The 19,225-nt window shown below is 58.2% G+C and overlaps 1 protein-coding gene across 1 annotated transcript in view; it reads left to right on the top strand.

The window, feature by feature from the left end:
• The window catches only part of KDM4B (lysine demethylase 4B), a 134,828-nt gene that overhangs the window by 54,138 nt on the left and 61,465 nt on the right, over positions 1 to 19,225 (top strand). The window contains 1 exon segment of the mRNA XM_082650235.1: positions 132 to 325. Within this exon segment, the coding sequence (XP_082506361.1) occupies positions 132 to 325 (194 nt within the window).

The following is a 19,225-nucleotide window of genomic DNA, read 5'->3' as shown; positions in this document are numbered from 1 at the left end:
GTCACACCGCAGCCCGGGCTCCGAGGGAATGACGCAGGTGTCTCACTGCCGGCGTCTGGGGGCGAGTGACGGTGGGGGAGGCTGGGGGCCGGGGTGGCCGGCAGGCTGACCGTGTGCTCGCCGCCATGCAGGACGTGGCCCAGTGGAACATCGGGAACCTGCGGACCATCCTGGACATGGTGGAGCGCGAGTGCGGCACCATCATCGAGGGCGTCAACACCCCCTACCTGTACTTCGGCATGTGGAAGACCACCTTCGCCTGGCACACGGAGGACATGGACCTGTACAGCATCAACTACCTGCACTTCGGGGAGCCCAAGTCCTGGTGAGGGGCGGCCGCAGCCCCGCCGGCCGCTGCTGAGGGAGGCGGGGCTGCCCAATGGGCGAGGGTGGGGGCTGTAGTGGCTCCTGGGGCTGCACCTGGGGCTGTCGGGCAGGGCAGGCAGAGGTCGGGGTTTGGGGCTCCGCCGGCCCAGCCCCCGCTAGCTGAGGGCACGCACGCCCCCCAGAAACGCGCTTACAGATCCCCGGAGCCTGTGGTTTGCGCTCAGAGCACCTTACACTGAACGTGGCTGCTGCCAGGCTTCCGGTAACGCCTCTCAGGGCCGCGCTGTGCTGGGGGCTTTGGGGCCGCGGGCCTGGGGAGTGGGCGGCCTTGTGCCTGAGCCTCCCCTCGCCTCCCCTCGCCTCCCTCTTGGCCTCCAGATTGGGGGGTGGTGTTAGCCGTTTGCAGGGTGTGGGCGGGCATGCTGGGCCTTGCAGGGCACTCTGTGAGCAATGGGCCCCCCAGGCTGGGGCAGATTGCCAAGGCGGTCGTGTTCTGGAATCTCCCAGCTGAGCACTCCCCTGACACGCAGCTTCTGCCAGGGGGCCGGCAGGAGGCCGTCTTTGTTCGCTGTGTTTCTAGCAGAGACTTCTGAGCTGGGGGCTTCGCATCGCCCTGCCTCTCCCCAGCTGTTAGAAGGTTCTGTTGTCACAATAATCATCGCGGCTCAGGGGAGCAGAGAGGCGCTCAGGAGCTCAGCCAGTGAACCCTCACCTTTGTATTGGGGGGGCCACCCAGCAGGGACCCAGGCGGACCCTGGCCAAGGCGCCCCTGTCTTGTCCCAACAGAGAGCTGAGCCCCACGTGGCTGAGCCTGTGCCTGCCGGCCTGGGGGAGGGCCCCCTACCCCCTTAAGTCAACAGGGACGTTCTGGGGCCCTTTGCTGAGGGGCGGGAGCAGGCCCTCTGAGCAGCGGACCCGGGTGGGAAGCCAGGTCTCCCTGTCGGCCGTCGGCTGTGTGACCACCCTCTCCTCGCCTCTGCCGTGGACCGAGTGAAGCCCCTGCCCCGCTGTCTGGCAGCGGTTCCCACTCAGATGGGCAGGGAAGGCTGGGGACACGTGTGAGTTTTCCAGGGCTGCTGTAACAAAGGACTGCAGATCTGGCGGCTTTAACTCAGCTCACATTGGTTCTCTGACAGTCCTGGAGCCAGGAGGCTGACTGCCTCACGGGGCTAAATCCGGGCGTGGGCAGGGCTGGTCCTTCCGGAGGCTCCAGGGGAGCATCGGTGCCCGCCTTTTCCAGCTTCTAGAGGCGCCGCATCCCTGGCTCGCGGCCCCTCCTCCATCCTCACGGCCAGCAGCGCAGCATCTCCCGTCTCTCTCTGCTTCTGACCCTCCTGCCTCCTCTTATGAGGGACCCTGTGATGACACTGGGCTCCCCGGGTAATCCAGGGTCATCCCTGTCTCAGGGACCTTAACTTAATCCCTCCTGCAAAGTCCCCTTTGCCACGTGAGGTGATATGTCCACAGGTCTTGGGATTAGGCTGCGGCCATCTTTGGGGCTGTTATTCTGCTGGCCGCAGACCCCCTGGCCTTCGCGTGGTGCTACTTTGTGCGTTTGCTGGGATCCTGTTACAATTCCACGGGCTTCCTGTTTTCAGTCCACTCCTCCCCTTTTGTGGCCTTCTGTGGCTTTACGTGAGCCCTTGATCATTGGAACCTCTGGGTGGGGAAGTATTTGCTTTTGGGGAAAGATTTGGAGAGAGATTGGTATATTTGGTGATGGTGGTTGAACAAAGGCCTGAGCCTCATGCCTGCAGTGTGGTCCTGCGCACCGAGTGGAGGGGTTTCCTGGTCAGGGTGCCGTCCCCGAGCTGCCCAGGAGGCCCCAGTGACTGCGTGGCCGCCCCGTCCCCCCATGGCAAGGCTGGGCCGGGACAGCATGGAGGCCCCAGTCCGGGCCTGGCGGGAGGGGCCCTTGCTCTGCGCCAGGCCCACACCTGTGGGGCGCTTCCCTGGGGGCTCTGCCCACCGCTCCGCACAGCAGCGTCCTCCCCGTGGGCCTGGCGGGCTGAGTGCCGGTGAGTGGCCTGCGGGCTCCCCGTGCAGATAGATCTGCAGGCTGGGGCTGCATGCGTGCATGTGAGGGGATGTGTGTGTGTGAGTGTCCGAGGGGGTATGTGAGTGTATGTTTCTGCGTATATGTATGTGTGTGTGTTTGTGTGTATATTTGTGTTTGTGTGTGTATGTGTGTATACAAATGAGTGTGTCAGTGTGTATGAGTGTGTGTGTGTATATACCTGGGTGTGTGTGTCTGAGTATGCATATGAGCGTATGTATGTGTGTGTTGTATAAGTGTGTATATATGTGTCTCAGGTACCTATGTGTGTGTATGAGTGTTTGTTAGGTATCTGTGTGTGTGTTGTGTGTGTGATGTATCTGTGTGTGTGTTTGTCAGGTATCTATATGTTTGTATTGTGTATATAAGTGTGTATATGTGTGGATCAGGTACCAGTGTGCGACGAGTGTCAGATATCTGTGTGGGGTACCTGTGTGTGTGTGTGTGTGTGTGTGTGCGCGCGCACACACTACTGGGCCCAGCTCGCTGGCCTGGGCCGTGTCTCATGGGGTGGGGTGGTGGCGGGAGGGACGTCTGCCTGGGTCTCTTGAGTGGCCTTGTCCCAGTCCTGCCCCAGCGCGGCTCCCCCGAGGGCCGCTAGATGGCGCTCCCGCCCTTCCCTCTGGCTTGGCTCTGTGCGCTGCTGGAAATTTCCCAGGTTCTTTCATCCTTTCGTAGGTTCCTCTGAGCGGCAGTGGCAGTGATATTCTGAAGGCCCCCTGGAAGCAGCAGCAGGGGGAGACGGAGCCGCTGCCCTTGGGCGGTGGGGGCTCTTAGCCCTGGGTTTGGTCAGGGCCTCCCAGCCAGAGGGGTACAAAGGGGAGAAAACCCACCTTTTCCTTAAAAAAAAAAGAAAGAAAGAACAAGTAAGCAAGCAGGCGCTGCTGGGTCCCCGCACTTGCTGGGCGAGGAAGGTTGGGCTTTCAGATGCAGGCCTGCCCGGGGGTGGGGAGGCCTCGGGAGACTGGGGCCCTCGTGTGTTCTCTGGGGGGGCAGGGAGGAGTGAGCGGCTGGGGGCCTCTGAGAAGCGGCTGGGACCGAGGGCGGATGGAAGACAGTGGGACTGGGTTTGAGGAATGTCCCCCAGAGAGAGGGTGCTGGGAACATGAGGGCCAGCGGCCCCTGGGTGACAGGGCCGGCACCTTGCTCCCCTCGCTTGCCTGTCCCCCAGGACAGCCCGCAGCACCCCTGCCCCCTGAGCTGCACCCCTGGTTTGCTCGGGTGGCCCCTGCTGTTAGGAGACTGGGGTTCTGGGAGCACAGCGACCCCGTAGCCCCTGGGAGCCCCCGTGCACAGAGGTTTACGTCGTGTGGAGGCCGCACTCCCTCTTGGGTCAACGTGGACCTCTGCAGGGGTGGGGTGCGGGGGCTAGTGAGGTGTCCTCTTGTCCCTGGGCTGGGGGTGCAGGGAGCCACTCAGGATGCCCGGGAAGGTGGTGCCCCTGCTCCCTGCCTTCCCCTGGACCCTGTGGGGCGGGGCTCTCCGGCAGATCCGTTCCCACGTCTGTCTCCCGAATCACACCGTGCTCTTGCGTCTGCAGTAGCTTGATCACAACCGTTCCGGGGTATTTCAGTAGCACTTTTTTTTTTTTGAAAGTGTCGACTTACTCAGGTTTACGGCGTCTTCTGGAGCCTTTCTGGGTCTGTTGCTACTTTGGTGGTGTGATTTGTGTGTCAGAGTGACGCGCACAGCCCGGTGTCGATAACAGCATGGCATTTGCTCCGAAAGGCCGGCATTGTGCGGCGCTCTCTGGCAGCCAGGCTAAGAATACCCGCAGCACGTGGGAGCTTCAGATCGCTTTGGAGACGGGGATTTAAGATAGACCCAGCCTTGCAGCGGCCCGGACGGTTGGTCATCGGGGCCAGGAGGTCGTGGGCCTGGGGAGGCAGGCAGAGCAGCTCCGCCTGATTCAGAGTGCCTCCTCCCGCAGGGCCGAGGACCCCCTGGAGCCCGTGAGTGACGCTGGGTCAGCCGTCCCGGGGCTGCTCCGTCTGCCGGGCCTCCCTCGATACCCACCCCTGGTACGGCCCCTTCGGGTCCCTGTGGGTAGCCTGTCACCAGGAACTGTATCCGTAGATGAGCGCGTGACACACCCACCTGGGGTCGTTTCACGCTGTTGCCCAGACGCAGGGCTCCGTATCCACACGCAGCAGCTGCCGTGTGCCCACATGCGGGTGGGTGGAGGACGTGCCACCAGAGGGCCCCAGGACAGGACAGACAGTGTTCCCCGCGGGGATTGTCTGGGCCGTGACCTTGGCCGTCAGGCAGGTCCCGCAGTTGGTTTTCTCTCTGCTTCCCCAGCCCCTCCCGCCCTCTGGCTTCTGTTGGCCTGGGTGTCAGGTGCCCTGAGGCGGGGGCAGGGGAGAGGGTCTCTCGGATTGTGCTCCCACAAAGGGCACGTGGATGGTCCTGGGGTGTGATGGGCGGATCCCTGAGGGCAGTCGGTGGAGGGGCTGCTGGTGAGGGGGCCGGGGAGCCTTTCCCAGAGCTTTGCTCCCTCCCTGACCTTTAAGAAGCCTGAGCACTGCACCAGGGTGCGTTGAGAATTTCTCCTTTTGATTCCATTGCACCTACAGTTTTTCTTCGGCATTTTCACTCAGGGGTTTTCACAGGAGAGGGAACGGGCAGCCTTTCTTTTGCTGCCGGGAAACTTGACACCCAGCAGGCAGTCATCTCAGCCTGCACTTGGTACTCCGGAGGTGTGCCTGCGCGTGTGTGAGTGTGTGTGCGTGCGTGGGCATGGGTATGTGTGTGTGTGCGCATGTGCACGTTTGAGGGCATGTGCTCCCTGCCGTGGGGCATGGGAGGGGCGTGAGCTGTTGTGCAGATGTGGTCCAGCCCCTGCAGCCTCTGGCTGCAGCTTGGGAGAGAGGCTGGATGTGCTGGGCTCAGGATTCAGGGGTCTATTGCTCCTTTAGGGGCGGGGTGAGACTGCTGGGCTGCTCCCTTCCCCCTTGATGGGTGCCCTCCCGGCCCCTCGGGACCTCCCTGCAGGCCCACCCCAGGCGGCTTCAGCCCACTGCCCAGACATGCTCCCTGCGGGCGTTGATTAATCACCCCAGTGAGCCCCAGGGGACAGGCGCCTCCCGCCCTCCTCCCGGCCGTAGACTCCCTGGCTCTGGCTACAGGTGGCACTGCTGGACCACAATGCCGGGCGGCCACCAGGGCCTCTGCTTTGTCCCCGGTGGCAGAATTGGGAATTCTGGTGATTGATGGAGCCGAGCGAAGCGACCGCAGGCAGCAGCTCCGAAGGCCCGTGGTGGAGAGCGCTGGTGACTCCCAGAGGAGGTCCCTGGGTGACCTCGTGGCTTCTGAGAGCCTGGCACAGCGGGGAGCAGGGCCATTCCCTGACTCAGGCGCGGCCCCGCCTTGCCCCACGGCGGCGGGAGGGCTGGCTGGGCACCGTCTGGAGTGGAGATGGTAGGAGTGTGATGGCTGCACAGATTGGCTTTGGTACTTAGCTTCCCAGCACTGCGCCCCGTCCCCATACAGGATGCCAGCGTGAGATAGAGGCGCTGCCTCCTTTCCTCCTCGGTCTCTGGGGGGAGAGGCGCCGCAGCTCAGCCACGCGGCTTCGCTCAGCAGCTCCACGTGGCTGCAGCACCTGGGGGGCCGGGGGAAGAGACCGTCGGGATGGTGCAGGGAGGCTCGGGGTGTACCTCGTGAACACACTGGGGAGACCAGCAGACTCCTTCCTCTGCCCTGCCTCCTGGGCCATGGTGACCAGAAATCCAGCAACAAAAAGAATGTTTTTGAGCAGAGAGCTCTTCCTGAGAGCAGACTGCCGGAGAGTAGAGAGGTGTCAGGACCCCTGTTTATTAAAAGACAACAGATAAGGTGGCAGGGTCGTGCTGTCCAAGGCTCCGAGCTTTCTTGAATCTGTTTGCGGAGATACCAGACCCAGCATCCCTGGCGGAGTCTGTCCTCCGTCCACGCAGCCTTGCCTGAAGCTGCTCGTCGGAGGTTTTATGATGGAGGTGGTCGCGTCTCTGCAGAAGGATCCTCCTTCTGAGAGAAGATGGCTGTTGTCCTAAACAGCACAACCAGCCGAGGCCCGTCTTCCCGGCTCATGGGTCCTTGGTCCGGAGCTTGCTGTGCACTCACTGTTTGATGCAAAGGGCTGTGGGCAGCAAGGGGCACCTTCTCCGTCACCTCTTTTGACGGTGGCTCTGGCCACAGCAGCAGGCCTGCTTGTCGTTTATTCCCTGTGTGCCTGACCCGTGTGCCCACTGCCTCCTTCCAGGGTGCGCGGTGACCTTGGCGTTAGGGTGACCAGCGCAACTTTCCTAGCTTCAGAGCCGGAAGTCTCACATCCTGGAAACCCTCTCAGACCCGGGGGGCCCTCGGTGCTTGGTCACCCTGGAGTGTGCACGTGTGTGTGTGGCAGCACACATGCATGCATCTAGTCAGGAAAGGACAGTGTGTCTCCTCACTCAGGCAGTTCGTGAGTCTGGCCTCCAGGGTCCCGTCCGCCACCCCCGGGGACCATGCCCAGAAGACTGGAGACCTGGCGTTCTGCGAGGTGACCGAGAGCCCCTGCTGGGAGCTGTCACTTCCAGCTGGGCTTTGCAGCCGCGCACGCACCCTGGAGCTCAGCAGCACGGGGACGCTGGCGCAGCGTTGGGAGAAGTGGTTTAGCACGTGCCCAGGAGGGCCTGAGCACCCGGGGGCTTATGGGAAGCACAGCCGTGTTACTACCCCCCAACCCCGGGACCCCTCCCCGCCCTCCTCATAGAGCCCTCGGTCCGCTCTTGTCGGGACCACACTGTCGTCCCCGATGCCAACAGCCCAGCCTTTCTGCTTGTCAGGATTGTGCCGGAAATCTGAAACTGGAAGCTGGCTGTGGCATTTGAAAATCAACTCCTGATGCTGGAGTCTCAAATTGGGGCATTGTGTCATCAGGCTGTGAGGATAGGATTGCATCATTAATTAACCTGGCGGGTGCGACAACAGGCAACTTCAGAGGATTTTTGTGCAGCGTGACACAGCATGGCTTGAATCACAGATCAGCCCAAACATCTGACTGCTTCTTGCCAGCCTCGCCCACACTAAACTCAGTAGCCTGGTGCTGCCCCAGCAAAGCCAGACAGTTGCGTCAGGTGACAACCTGTGCTGCGTGCAGCTCGGGGCAGATCGTGGACCTGGGAATCCCAGTGCTCCCCCAAGGGCTCCGCTCACCAGGCAGCAGGGTCCGTTCCCGCAGGCTGCCTCCTTGAATCTCGCAGTGCTGGTGGGGACAGGCACAGTTGGTGTTTGTTCAGGGAACACAAAGTGATTTTAACATCCCGCTCGGCAGAGGACGGTCAGCCTTCTGCGACGGAAAATCTCACCATATGCTCTCCTCCAGAGCCGATGAGGCTGAGTGGGGGGATCTGCTGATATTCCCGATGCTCTGATGCCTTGCTGTGAGCCTGGGCAGCCGGGCAGCGGTGCAGCTGATGGATTTGGAAATTGGCTTCTTGGTGAGCAGGGGTGGGAGGGTTCATGACGGAGAGTGCCCGGTGCGAACGGTCCACTGTTTCCTTGTTCCTTCTGTGTTTGTCACAGGCTGGTCTGTTTATCCACTGTTTTGGTGGTGTACTCCCTCTCTCTCCTTTTGAAAGAGTTTATTTTTCAGAACTGTTTTAGATTTTACAGCAAAACTGAGAAGACAGTACAGAGAGTTCCCATGCACCCCACACCCAGCCTCCTTATTAGTTTACATGAGGCTGGGACATTTGTTGCAGTTAATGAACCTTATGGGTACATTCTTGTTGACTAGGGTCCTGCTTCATTCAGTTTGCCTTGTTTGTCCCTGGTGTCGCCTTCTGTCCCAGGACCCCATCCAGGTTCCCTGTGACATTCAGGTATCCTATCTCCTCAGGCTCCTCTGGGCTGTGATGGTTCCTCAGACTTTCCTTGTTCTTTTTAATTTTTTAAAATTTATTTTATTGAAGTATGGTTGATTTACAATGTGTTAATTTCTGCTGTACAGCAAAGTGATTCAGTTATACATATATATTTTCTTTTTCATATTCTTTTCCATTATGGTGTATCACAGGGTATTGAATATAGTTCCCTGTGCTAAACAGTAAGACCTTGTTGTTTATCCATTCTATATGTAATAGTTTGCATCTGCTAACCCCAAACTCCCAATCTTTCCCTCCCCGCCCCCCCCACCCCCGGCAGCCACCAGTCTGTTCTCTGTCTGTGAGTCTGTTTTTGTTTCACAGATAAGTTCATTTGTGCCGTATTTTAGATTCCACATACAAGTGATAGCGTATGGTATGTCTTTCTCTTTCTGACTTACTTAACTTGGTCTAGTTGCGTCTATGTTGCTGAAAATGACATTATTTCATTCTTTTGTATGGCTGAGTAATATTCCAGTGTGTATATGTACCACAATTTCTTTATCCGTTCATCTGTTGATGGGTATTCAGATTGTTTCCATGTCCTGGCTATTGTGAATAGTGCTGTTATGAACATAGGGGTGCATGTATCTTTTTGAATTAGAGTTTTCTCTGGATATATGCCCAGGAGTGGGATTGCAGGATCATATGGTAGCTCTACTTTTAGTTTTTTGAGGAACCTCCATACTGTTTTCCATAGTGACTACACCAGTTTATATTCCCACCAGCTGTGTAGGAGGGTTCCCAGACTTTCCTTGTTCTCGATGCCCTTGATGGGTTTGAGGAGGACTGTGGTCAGAGATTTTGTAGAATCTTCCTCAGTGGGAACTTGTCTGGTGTTTTTCTCCCACAGCTGGGGCTCTGGGTGCTGGGAGGAGCACCACGCATGAGGGGCCATCTTGTCCATTGTCTCGGGGTGCCTGCCGTCAACATGACTCATCACTGCTGGTGTCAACCTCGGTCCCCTGGCTGAGGTCGTGCTGCTCAGGTGTCTCTACTGGAAAGTCACACCTCCCCCCTTTCTGTACTGTCCTCTTTGGAGTGTACTCTTTCTTTCTTTTTTTTTTTTAATACTTCAAATTTCGGAAAAGGAAAGAGAATAATTAACAGAACAGTGCCCAGTACCCAAATTGGGCAGATGTGGACGATCTGGCGTCCTTCTGTTAGATAGTTTTGATCTCTTTGCTCCTCCCTCCAGCTGGGCAGTCTTAGTTCTCTGCTGCTGCATAGCTGATCCCATAGACGGCTTGAGGTGACCGGCTCTCAGCGCCCAGGCATGGGCCTGCCAGGGCCTCGGTTTAGGGCCTCAGAGGCAGAGTCGAGTGTCGGCGGGCCGGACCCGTACCCGGAGCTCTGGGGAAGGTCCATTTGGTACCGAGGGTCCCCTCACACTTGGCCCCTCTGACTTAGGGACCGATGCCTTTCCAGGGCCCACCAGATTAGGTCAGGCCCACCCAGAGTAACCTCCCAATTATAGGATCTGCTGATTTGGGGCCTTAATTATAACAGCCAGATCCCCTCCCAGCAGCACCGAGAGGGATGTTGGAATGACTGAGAGCAGGGATGTGAGCCTCAGGGGCACCTGAGGACTATGTCTGTCATGGTGTGTTCCCTTTTCGGTAAATGTTTTTATCCTAAGACGTTACATGGTACAGAAAAATACGTGAAATATTGTACTTGGCTGAAAGATGGATACATACATACAGTTTATCAAATGACTCCCCAGTCAACGCTGCTGGGAAATGAACCCCCTCGTTCTCTGTCCCGGCCCCCCTTCCTTTGCGGTCCCATTCCCCCCACCCCACAGAGCTGCTTCTGATGGCCCGCGTGTCACTGCTTCTCTGGGCCGTTGTCTTTGTGTGTCTGTGTCCCTGGGAGACACGGCTGAGTGCTGGCTGGGTTTGAACCCCACGCACACGGACTGGTTTGTCTCTTGCGTTTCTGCTCTGTCTGCGAGGAGGATTCGTCCCTGCCATGCGTGGTGATAGTTTATCCGTTTTCACGCTGCAGCGTTTTCTGCTGTGTGACCACGCCTCCACCTGTTTACGTGTTCCACTGCTGGTGGACATTTGGGCCGTTTCCACTTTGGGGCACACGTCGTGTCATCTTTTACCTGCTGCTTGTGTTAAGAATCTGTCACTGTACGTGACAGTGTGACAGTGTGAGAAGACATGGTGGTAGCAGTGGCCACGTTCCGATGCTGCTTGTGTGCCAGGCTATGCTTGGAGTGACTCCTGGTCTCGCCCACTGCCCCACGCCGTCCTCCTTCACACGTGGGACCAGACTGGCGAGACCGTGGTTTGAGACCGCAGAGCTGGGGAGTGGTAGGGCTGGGCCCAGGCTACGGGTGCGAGCCCGCATTCCTGACCACTGCTTCGCCCTGCCCCTAGGAGTGTCCTCCTGCAAAACAAAAGGGGCGGTGGGTTCTGGGAGTGCGTGCCTGGGCAGGCGCTCCCCCGTGGGGACAGGGGGCGTCCCAGTTGGCAAAGGTGGCCTGAGCTTGCAGGTGTGGGAGAGGGTGGACCCTTTTCTTAGAGTCCCCAAAACATCATTGAATGAAGCCCTGCCGAGCTGAAATCAAAGACGGCAGGTTCTTGTGGGAGATGGAGGAGATGCTGCAGAAACCCAGGGACCCAGGCCACCAGAGGCTCTGCCACCTTCAGCGCACGGCTTCGGAGGTCACCCTGGGCATAGGCGTCTAGTTGGGGCAGGGGGAGGCCGTGTTCCTGAAACTTTGATGGGCGGGCCAGGGCGGCAGGCCCGTGGCTTCTGCCCACATCTCATTGGCCAGCGCCAGGTCACGTGGCCACACCTTCCAGCACGGGAGCCTGGGAAACGTAGTCTGACTGCGTGTACGGGGGTAGGGGGCTGGAAGGGGGCAGGTGAGCCGTAGCTTTGCTACCGTGGTTGTGCTGGACGAAGGTGGCTTCAAGGTTGTAGAAGGAGATGGGTCAGCTCAAACCCTGGCCAAGTGCCCGCTCTGGACCCAGCGTGAACCACTCCAGGGCAGACACCGTGTGTCAGGGCAGGAGCTTATGGTGTGCCCCCCCACTCCCCCCCCCGAGTGGGCATGGAGGGCCAGGTGGGTGGCACGCGGCAGCGGGACCCCCGAGATGGAGGCAGGGAAGGCGCTGGGCTGAGACCTGTGGGAGGAGAGGCGGCAGGGCAGCCCGTGGAGGGGCTCCGCTGGAGGGCAGGTGGCCAGGCCAGGAGCAGGGAGACGCATGTTACTCTACCGTTCCAGGGGGATGTTAGCCGCGGGAGGAAAGGTCCAGGGCATGGGTGTGGGAGCCCTGGGCAGGCAGGTCGGGGTAGCCCTCCTGCCTCTGTGGGTGCCGTTGTCTCCTGTGTGTGTGTTACTCGTGGCCGCAGGCGTGGCTGGCCTGTCACACAGCCTGCTGGCTTGGTCTGGCAGGAGCAGATGGCCCTTCATTTTGGAGTCTTTTGTTCAAAGTGGGCGCTTTGGGGTTGGAACGATATAGCACTCTGCTGGCTCAGGCCGCTTGTGAGACTGCAGGACTTTTGCTTCAGGGCAGCAGGAGCCAAACCAGCCCACCCGGCGTTCCTGGCTCCAGTCTGGAGCACCAGGCCAGTCGCCAGAATCCTTCCCCATCCCACCACTCTAAGAAACCGTCAGTTCTTCTGAGAGAAGTGGCTTCGCCGGGCATTGTTCCCATCTTGAGATCCTCCCACTGGCTGTGTTTGGATGAGGGGTTGCTTGAAGTGTCGGGGGTCTGTGGCCGATGCGGTCCTGGCCTGGAGTCACTCCCCCTCCCCCTCCATTCTGTAGATTCCTGCTCTGTGCGCAGGGTCTGGTTTTCATGGCAGATCTCTCCCGTGTTGGAGAGGTTGCTGTCGGCCGATTTCAGCTCCCCAGAAGGGAAATTCCTGCAAATCTGTGAGTTGAGGGAGTCTCTGTTAGCTTTGCTTCAAAATCTGGCTAAGGGTGTGTTTTCCCCTCACGTGGGCGCAGCAGCGGGAGCTGGGGAGTGGGGACCAGCAGGCTCATCACCAGGATGAGACGTGCTGAAGGCCCTCTTTCAGCAGCTCCCCTCCGGCTTGGTCTGTTTGCTCTTCCTTGCTTAACCCCTGTGTGAGCTTAACCCTCCTCAAAGCACCAGGGCCCAGAGCCACCCCGAGAGTGACCCCGAGGGCCCTGTGCCCTTCACCTTCTTGGCAGTCAGCTGAGACCCTGATGGTCTTACACGTGGAGACTGGAACTGCTGGTCATGGGACCTGCTTGTGAAGATACCGTCACCTGAATGCTCTCCAGAGCCAGTCCCATAGCTAAGGGGCAAGTCACGGTCACCCAGGGCCCCCTCTGGTGGGGCAGGGAGAGTTCCGGGCCTGTCCTCCCGATCGCCGGGGGCCTCCACTGTCGGTGTGTGTCCACACGAGGCTCAGCGGCCTCATGCCTCTGTGGGTGTGCATGCTGATGAGCACAAAAGCATCAAGGACACGGGAAGTGATCTAATAGGCCTGGCGCCTCCCCGCATAGAAGCTGCCCTGGCTCTGTCAGCCCGAGGGCAGACCTGGACTCCCAGCCACCCTCCCCAGTTCCCCGCAGCTAGCCCCCATGTCCCGGCGTGGCCCGTGCTGTTTAAGTCCTGCTCGTGCACTCTCAGCGGACCACCCTCTGTTCTTTCCTGTTCCCACCCTCCTGTGTGTTTCAGCAGAAATAAATCTGGGGCGGGGGAGCATAAGCAGGCCGTGGGCCCTGGGCGAAATGGGAGCTGCCTGCCCGTCAGTTTACAGGTGGAAATTGAGGCCAGTTCGACGAGGGGGAGGTAGCGGTGGCTTTACCAGCAGCACCGGGTGCTCACCGGCACTGCATCCCCACAAATGGACCCCCTGCACGCACCCCTCCACCCCCCCCGCTGGCAGCACAAGGCCCTTCCCCAGCTCCCACTAGAGGCTGCTTTGATTGTGTTGATGGGTGCCTGCCTTTTAAAAAAAAATTTATTCATTTATTTATTTATTTTTGGCTGCATTGGGTCCTCGTTGCTGCGTGTGGGCTTTCTCTAGTTGTGGTGAGTTGGGGCTACTCTTCGTTGTTGTGCGGTGGCTTCTCCTGTTGCGGAGCACGGGCTCTAGGCACGCGGGCTTCAGTAGTTGTGGCTCGCGGGCTCTAGAGCGCAGGCTCAGTAGTTGTGGCTCGCGGGCTTAGTTGCTCCGCGGCATGTGGGAACTTCCTGGACTAGGGCTCGAACCCGTGTCCCCCGCATTGGCAGGTGGGTTCCCAACCTCTGCGCCACCAGGGAAGCCCCCGCCTGCCTTTTAAAACCTCACCTGAGAAGCGCCCCCCACAGCTTCAAAAGCAACGTCAAAACCCAGCCCACACGTGACTTGGCATTTTCGGTCCTATCTATAACAAAAAGAATTCACGGGCCTGAAATAAACCCGGGCCAGGGATCAGGTACCTCCACTTCAGCATTTCATTGCAGCTCGACGCTGCTCACCTTGTAAAGTCTGTTCCTTAATTAAAGTGGGCTTATGAGCTCCCGTGAACCGGGCCCCAGAGCTGGGGGGCCTTCAGGATGCTCACCCACTCCGTTTCCCTGGGAACCTCGGGGAGGTGGAGGCAGCCTGCGAGCCAGCGAGCGTGGAGCCCAGGGCCCGTCCCCCCTTCCCCAGCCCCCTGAGAAGCCTGGGCGGCCCCTCTGGCTGCAGAGCACCTAGTCCTGCCAGCAGGCTGGTCCTTTGGCATCCCCGTCAGCTGGCATCCCCATCTGAGACGCCCCATTTTCTCTGAGTGGATGCTCCCTGGACTCTGTTTATCTCTTGCACGTTTCAATAAAAATGTCATTACTTGAAATCATTGACACTGCTGGTGTGAGATACCAAATTCCATCACCTATTGTCCCGTAAAACGATCCATTAAAGATAAAACCACTGCAGCTCAATAAGGTTCTATCCTGGAGACAAGCCACCCTGGTCCTGGGCTGATCCTATCTCCCCAGCAAGTGTTCGTATCTGTCACATAAAGGGCCCCGACACTTGGACAAATGAGGGGGGCGGCCCCCCGCAGAACAGCCTCCTCGGAGGGTGAGATGGGATTTCCTGGTAGAAACAGGGCAGGCATCCTTTTGCTGTCAGGCAGTTTCAGTTGCTCTCAGGGAGGGAGCCATGCCACCCAGGTCGAGCTCCTTTGTGCAGTGGTGGCCAGATTGGGGTGCACGGGATGGGGGGCACGCAGAGGGGACCCACCCCACCAGGCTGGGTTGCTCTCCTGAGTATTTAGGAAAGGGCTCAGTCTCCCCTTCTTCCCCTGGGCCAGGTGCCCTGCAGCCTCCCCTCCCGGGCAGACTGGGCAGGTGACAGCTCTTCTTCCTCCCTCCCAGTGGGGCAGGGGACTGCGGGGTATCTCGGTGGTCCCAGGGCTGTCCTACTCGGCCTTCGGACCTGCTCCCTCATGTTTCAAGGACGAGCCTGTCTGCTTTTTCTAACATCCTTTATTTCTCCAGCCTGGTACCGGGTGACCACTTGTGCCCCTTTAACCCTGCCGTCAGCGTGACTGTTAGTTGTCCGTCTTTCACGTTTGAACTGTCATGGTGAGGCCTGCTCGTACCTGACAAACTAGTCCTGCCCACGTGTGTACCTGGAGTCACCTGGCGATGTCACAGTCACACCTGTTACCTCCTTTACTGAAAGATGTGGGCAGGGGCAAGGGTTTTTGCTGTACAGGCATGCCTTGTTTTATTGTGCTTCTTAGATGCTTCATTTTTTACAAATGGAAGGTTTGTGGCAACCCTGCATTGTCAGATGATGGTTAGCACTTTACAGCAGTAAAGCACTATTTTTTTTAGACATAATGCTGTTATTGCACACTGTTAGACTATGGTATGGTACAGTACTGTGAACGTAACTTTTTTTATGCACTGGGAAACCAAAAACTTCGTGTGACTCGCTTTATCATAGCATTCGCTTTATTGCGGTGGTCTGGAACTGAGCCCGCCGCGACTCTGAGGCCTGCCTGTGTGTTTGTTGCACTGTCCTACTCCAGACAGAGACACCGAGGGGCTGCATCTCCCGGCGGTGTCAGCCTCCCAGAGAGCACTTCCGTCTCCTGGACCAGACTCTGCGATTCTGTCAGTGGCCAGCACGTGCCCAGGTTTATGTTTGCCTTCGTTTGTGGTGAGGAATTCCTGCCTCTGGACCGCTAGACAAGGGATAGGTTCACCTTAGTGGGTTTTATAGTCTCCTGTGAATGTCTTTCTGGTGCAGAGGAAGCCTGGCTGTCTGTTGATTTTTATTTATTTTTTTATTCTGCATCCTTGCTGGACTGTTCAGTTCTTAATTCACCAGCTCATTCTTTTAGTTTTCCCTGGTAGAAGGTTATACTACTTGACATGAAAAAGTTTGTCTCCTCCCTTTCGATTGTTAGTCCCCTTATATCTTTTTCTTGACTTATTATACTGGCTAGTGTCTTCAGCGCTGTGCTGTGGATTGCCTTGCCCCCAACTTTCCAGAGTACCTCTCCTGCCTCACTCTGAACTGTGACGGTGGGAAGGTCCCTCCTAGTCCTGGATGGCTAAGAATTTCTTTTTTTTAATGTATTTCTTCTAAAAAAAATTTTTTTTAAAAAAATTTATTATCTTTGGCTGCTTTGGGTCTTCATTGCTGTGCGCGGGCTGTCTCTAGTTGTGGCGAGCAGGGGCTACTCTTCGTTGTGGTGCGCGGGCTTCTCACTGTGGTGGTTTCTCTTGTGGAGCATGGGCTCTAGGTGCACAGGCTTCAGTAGTTGCGGCACGCGGGCTCAGTAGTTGTGGCTCGCAGGCTCAGTAGCTGTGGCGCACAGGCTTAGTTGCTACGTAGCATGTAGGATCTTCCTGGACCAGGGCTCGAACCCGTGTCCCTTGCATTGGCAGCTGGACTCCCAACCACCACGCCACCAGGGCAGTCCTAAGAATTTTTTATACAGAATAGTTTGGAATTTAATGTAAATGCTGCACCTGCAGTGCTTGGACGCGTCGTGGCTTGTCTCCGTGGTGATCACATTAGGGGACACCGCCTGTGACTGTGCTTCTCTGGGCCCTTTCACTCCTCCCTGCGGAGGAGCAGAGCGAGAGGCTGCTCTGGCCCAGCTCATCTCTAACCAGCGCAGAGATGACACCTCGGCAACTCGGGGGCGAGGGGAAGTCTGCTCTGTGACCAGCTCGTTTTGCTTGGCTGCCCAGACCACGGGGCAGCGCGCCAGGACTGTCCCACTGACGCATGGCTAGAGAGGGTGTGTGTTTGAGGATTGCAGTAAAAACCGTTTTTCCCTATGCCCAGCACACGGGGTGCTGGGGGCCGCTGGCATTCGGAGCTGCCATGGCCTCCTGGGCCCGTGCCGGTGGCTCACTCGTGCCAGGTGGCCTCCAACGTGACATGTGGTCTTGGCACTTCCTGTGGACTCTGCCTTCTTGTTTCCGTCGCTGTCATTATAGCATGTTAAACGGCAAGGGGCCTGTCTGCCCCGGCCTTGTGCAGACACTGTGAAATTAACTTCCTCACCCTCCAACTTGCGTCGGGCTGAACTGACATTTCCAAAGGGCTCCTGGCTGGACCCCTGCTCTTGGCACGCTCTCCTCAGCAGAGAGGAAGGGCGGGGAGCCGAGCCTCGCGCCGGTGGAAGCTGTCAGGCTGGGCGATGGAAGAAGTCCTGAGTGCTCTTGTCACCCGGAGGAGAGTCACACGCATCTTGGGGAACAGATATAGTCCGTATTATAGCGCTTCATACCTGGCTCTGAGCAAAACGGTTCTGCAGGGCCCTGGCAGAGGCCAAGGGGGGCCTCTCGGGGATGGGCAGCAGGGTTTGAGAGTCAGGACCCCATCAACTCTCATTACCCTTGCAGCTGGCGGGAGCATGTGGGAATTACCTCGTTACCGTGGCAACACGCCCTCCTCACAGGGAACTCCGTACACTCTGACGGGTCGTGTACCCCAGGGTGGCCGGCCAGCCGAGCAACCGGGCCCCGTCGGGGGTGTGATGCCTTCCACTGGAGTGTCCCATTCCTCGTCTTGACAACTTGCCCTGGGACCACAGGTTTTCTTGCTGGCCTGAGAGGCAGCGGCCCATCTGACATTGTCTGTCCCTGGCCCAGGAGAGGAAGGGCAGCTGCCAGCCCCACCCACCTTGCCTCCCGAGGTCTCATGTGGCCGTCTCAGGGCAATGGTACACGGGCTCCCTGGACCTCCCGGGGGTCAGCTGGGCACAAGGTACCGTGGTGCACACCCCTCACTCAGCACAGCCCTCCCCCCTGGGAGGTGGTCCCGGACACCCACTCCCTGGGCCAGAGGGCACTGGGCGATGGGAGTCCACACCCAGAGGCCCGGGCTCCTGCATAGCCTGAAGCCCCTTGCTTCTTCTGCAGAACCGATGGCCCCGAGCTGGTCCCTGCTCTCCACGATGGCCCATGTTCCTCTTCCTGACACACTCATTTAATTTTTAACTCACAAGGCGTTTACTTATTTATTTTCATTGTTCTTGATAATAATTCTAAGCCATTAGAGGGGAAAATTATATTCAGAAATGCTGTTTCACACTTTATTTGTTTGATGATTTAGAGCAATAGAAAATAGCACATTTGCTGGCTTTTATAGTCTGATAATTATTCACATCCATCAAGCCATTCCAGGGGAATAAACAAAACACCAAGAAAATGACACCATTAATAGCATCCTCCACTGCAGACAGGAAGCCTTTCCCAGGGCAGCGTCTTGGGAGGATGGACGCAGCCTGTCCCCTGCCCAAGGCGAGAGCCTGCCCGCAGAGGATGTGTTTTCTTTCAACTACCTCTGCTTCTGGGCCCAAGAGCCTCCCTCCTGCTGGACTGAGGCCTCTGCCCAAACAGCACCCACGGCCCCCTGGCTTCCAGAGCTTCTTGACTGGACTCCGGCCTGGCCTCAGCAGGGCCCGCGGGATGCCCACCTCTGGCCAGGGTTGCACCCCTCCAGCGTCCAGCCTCAGTCCGTCCCTGGCCCCCTGTAAGCACGTCCGACCCCTGCACACGTGTCAGGACGCAGGTCTTGGACGCGATCGCTGGCCGCTCTGGCCCCAGGCCTCCCTCTTGGCCTATGCCAGGTGTGCGGGTTTCCACGTTGCCTTTTTTGGGGTGGCTGTGATTGGAGGGGGTACATCCACTACTCCAGACATCAAGTGTGAAAGAAGAAACCTGGAAAGGAGAGGCTGGGGGACGCCCACCTGGCAGGGCCAGCCCTCCCATCTCTCCCCAGACCAGGGGGTCACTTCCTTCTGGAACGTGGCCTCTGGACTCTGGTCACCTCCGGAAGCCTTCCCGTCAGCCGGTCGTTTGAACAGTGAAACTGCTGGACTGAGACGGTCTCTTTACCGTTGTGTGGCTTTGCATGCGTCTCGTGTCCTCTGCCGTTACCTCCTGGGCTGTATAGAGGATCTAAGATTGCTTTATTTTCTCGCCGAAGCCCCTGGTATTTGCAGACGACTGCCTTTCTGAAAAAGGCGTCTGGCAAACGATGCCTGAATTCGTCTCTCTCGGCCTCCTCGGCGATTCCACAACATTAAACCCGGAGTTATGGAGCCTGTCCAGTCCTGCCTGCTGCAGCCTCTGCGGGGTCACCTGGAGCGGTTGCCAGGGACACCGAGCTGACAGCGCCGAATTTTCCACGACTTTCTGGTTGAGTGTCATCCAGAAGTGCTTTGTGTAAAACGTTGACCAGAGGAGAGAAAGGGCAGAGGGAGGGGCGCACATGATGGGCTGGTAACATACGTGGAGAAGGTCCAGAGGGGCCTGCCTGGCCGGTCTCAGGACCGGGGTTCGTGTGCTATGGCCGGAGGGACCTGCGTGACCCTGTGTGGGCAGCCCGACCCTCTGCAGACTCCCCCAAGGGGTTTCCCCCATTTCTGACTCTGCCCCCTGAAGCCCCTGGTCTGTTGTCCCTCCCATCCCTCCCTGGATTCTGGGAGTGGCTCTGCCCTTTCCTGTATCCGACA

Source organism: Grampus griseus (assembly GCF_964374135.1).
Source record: "Grampus griseus genome assembly, chromosome: 3".
NCBI classification, from domain to species: domain Eukaryota; kingdom Metazoa; phylum Chordata; class Mammalia; order Artiodactyla; family Delphinidae; genus Grampus; species Grampus griseus.
Note: the sequence above shows the minus strand (reverse complement) of the source record. Positions and strands in the feature narration are given on the sequence as shown.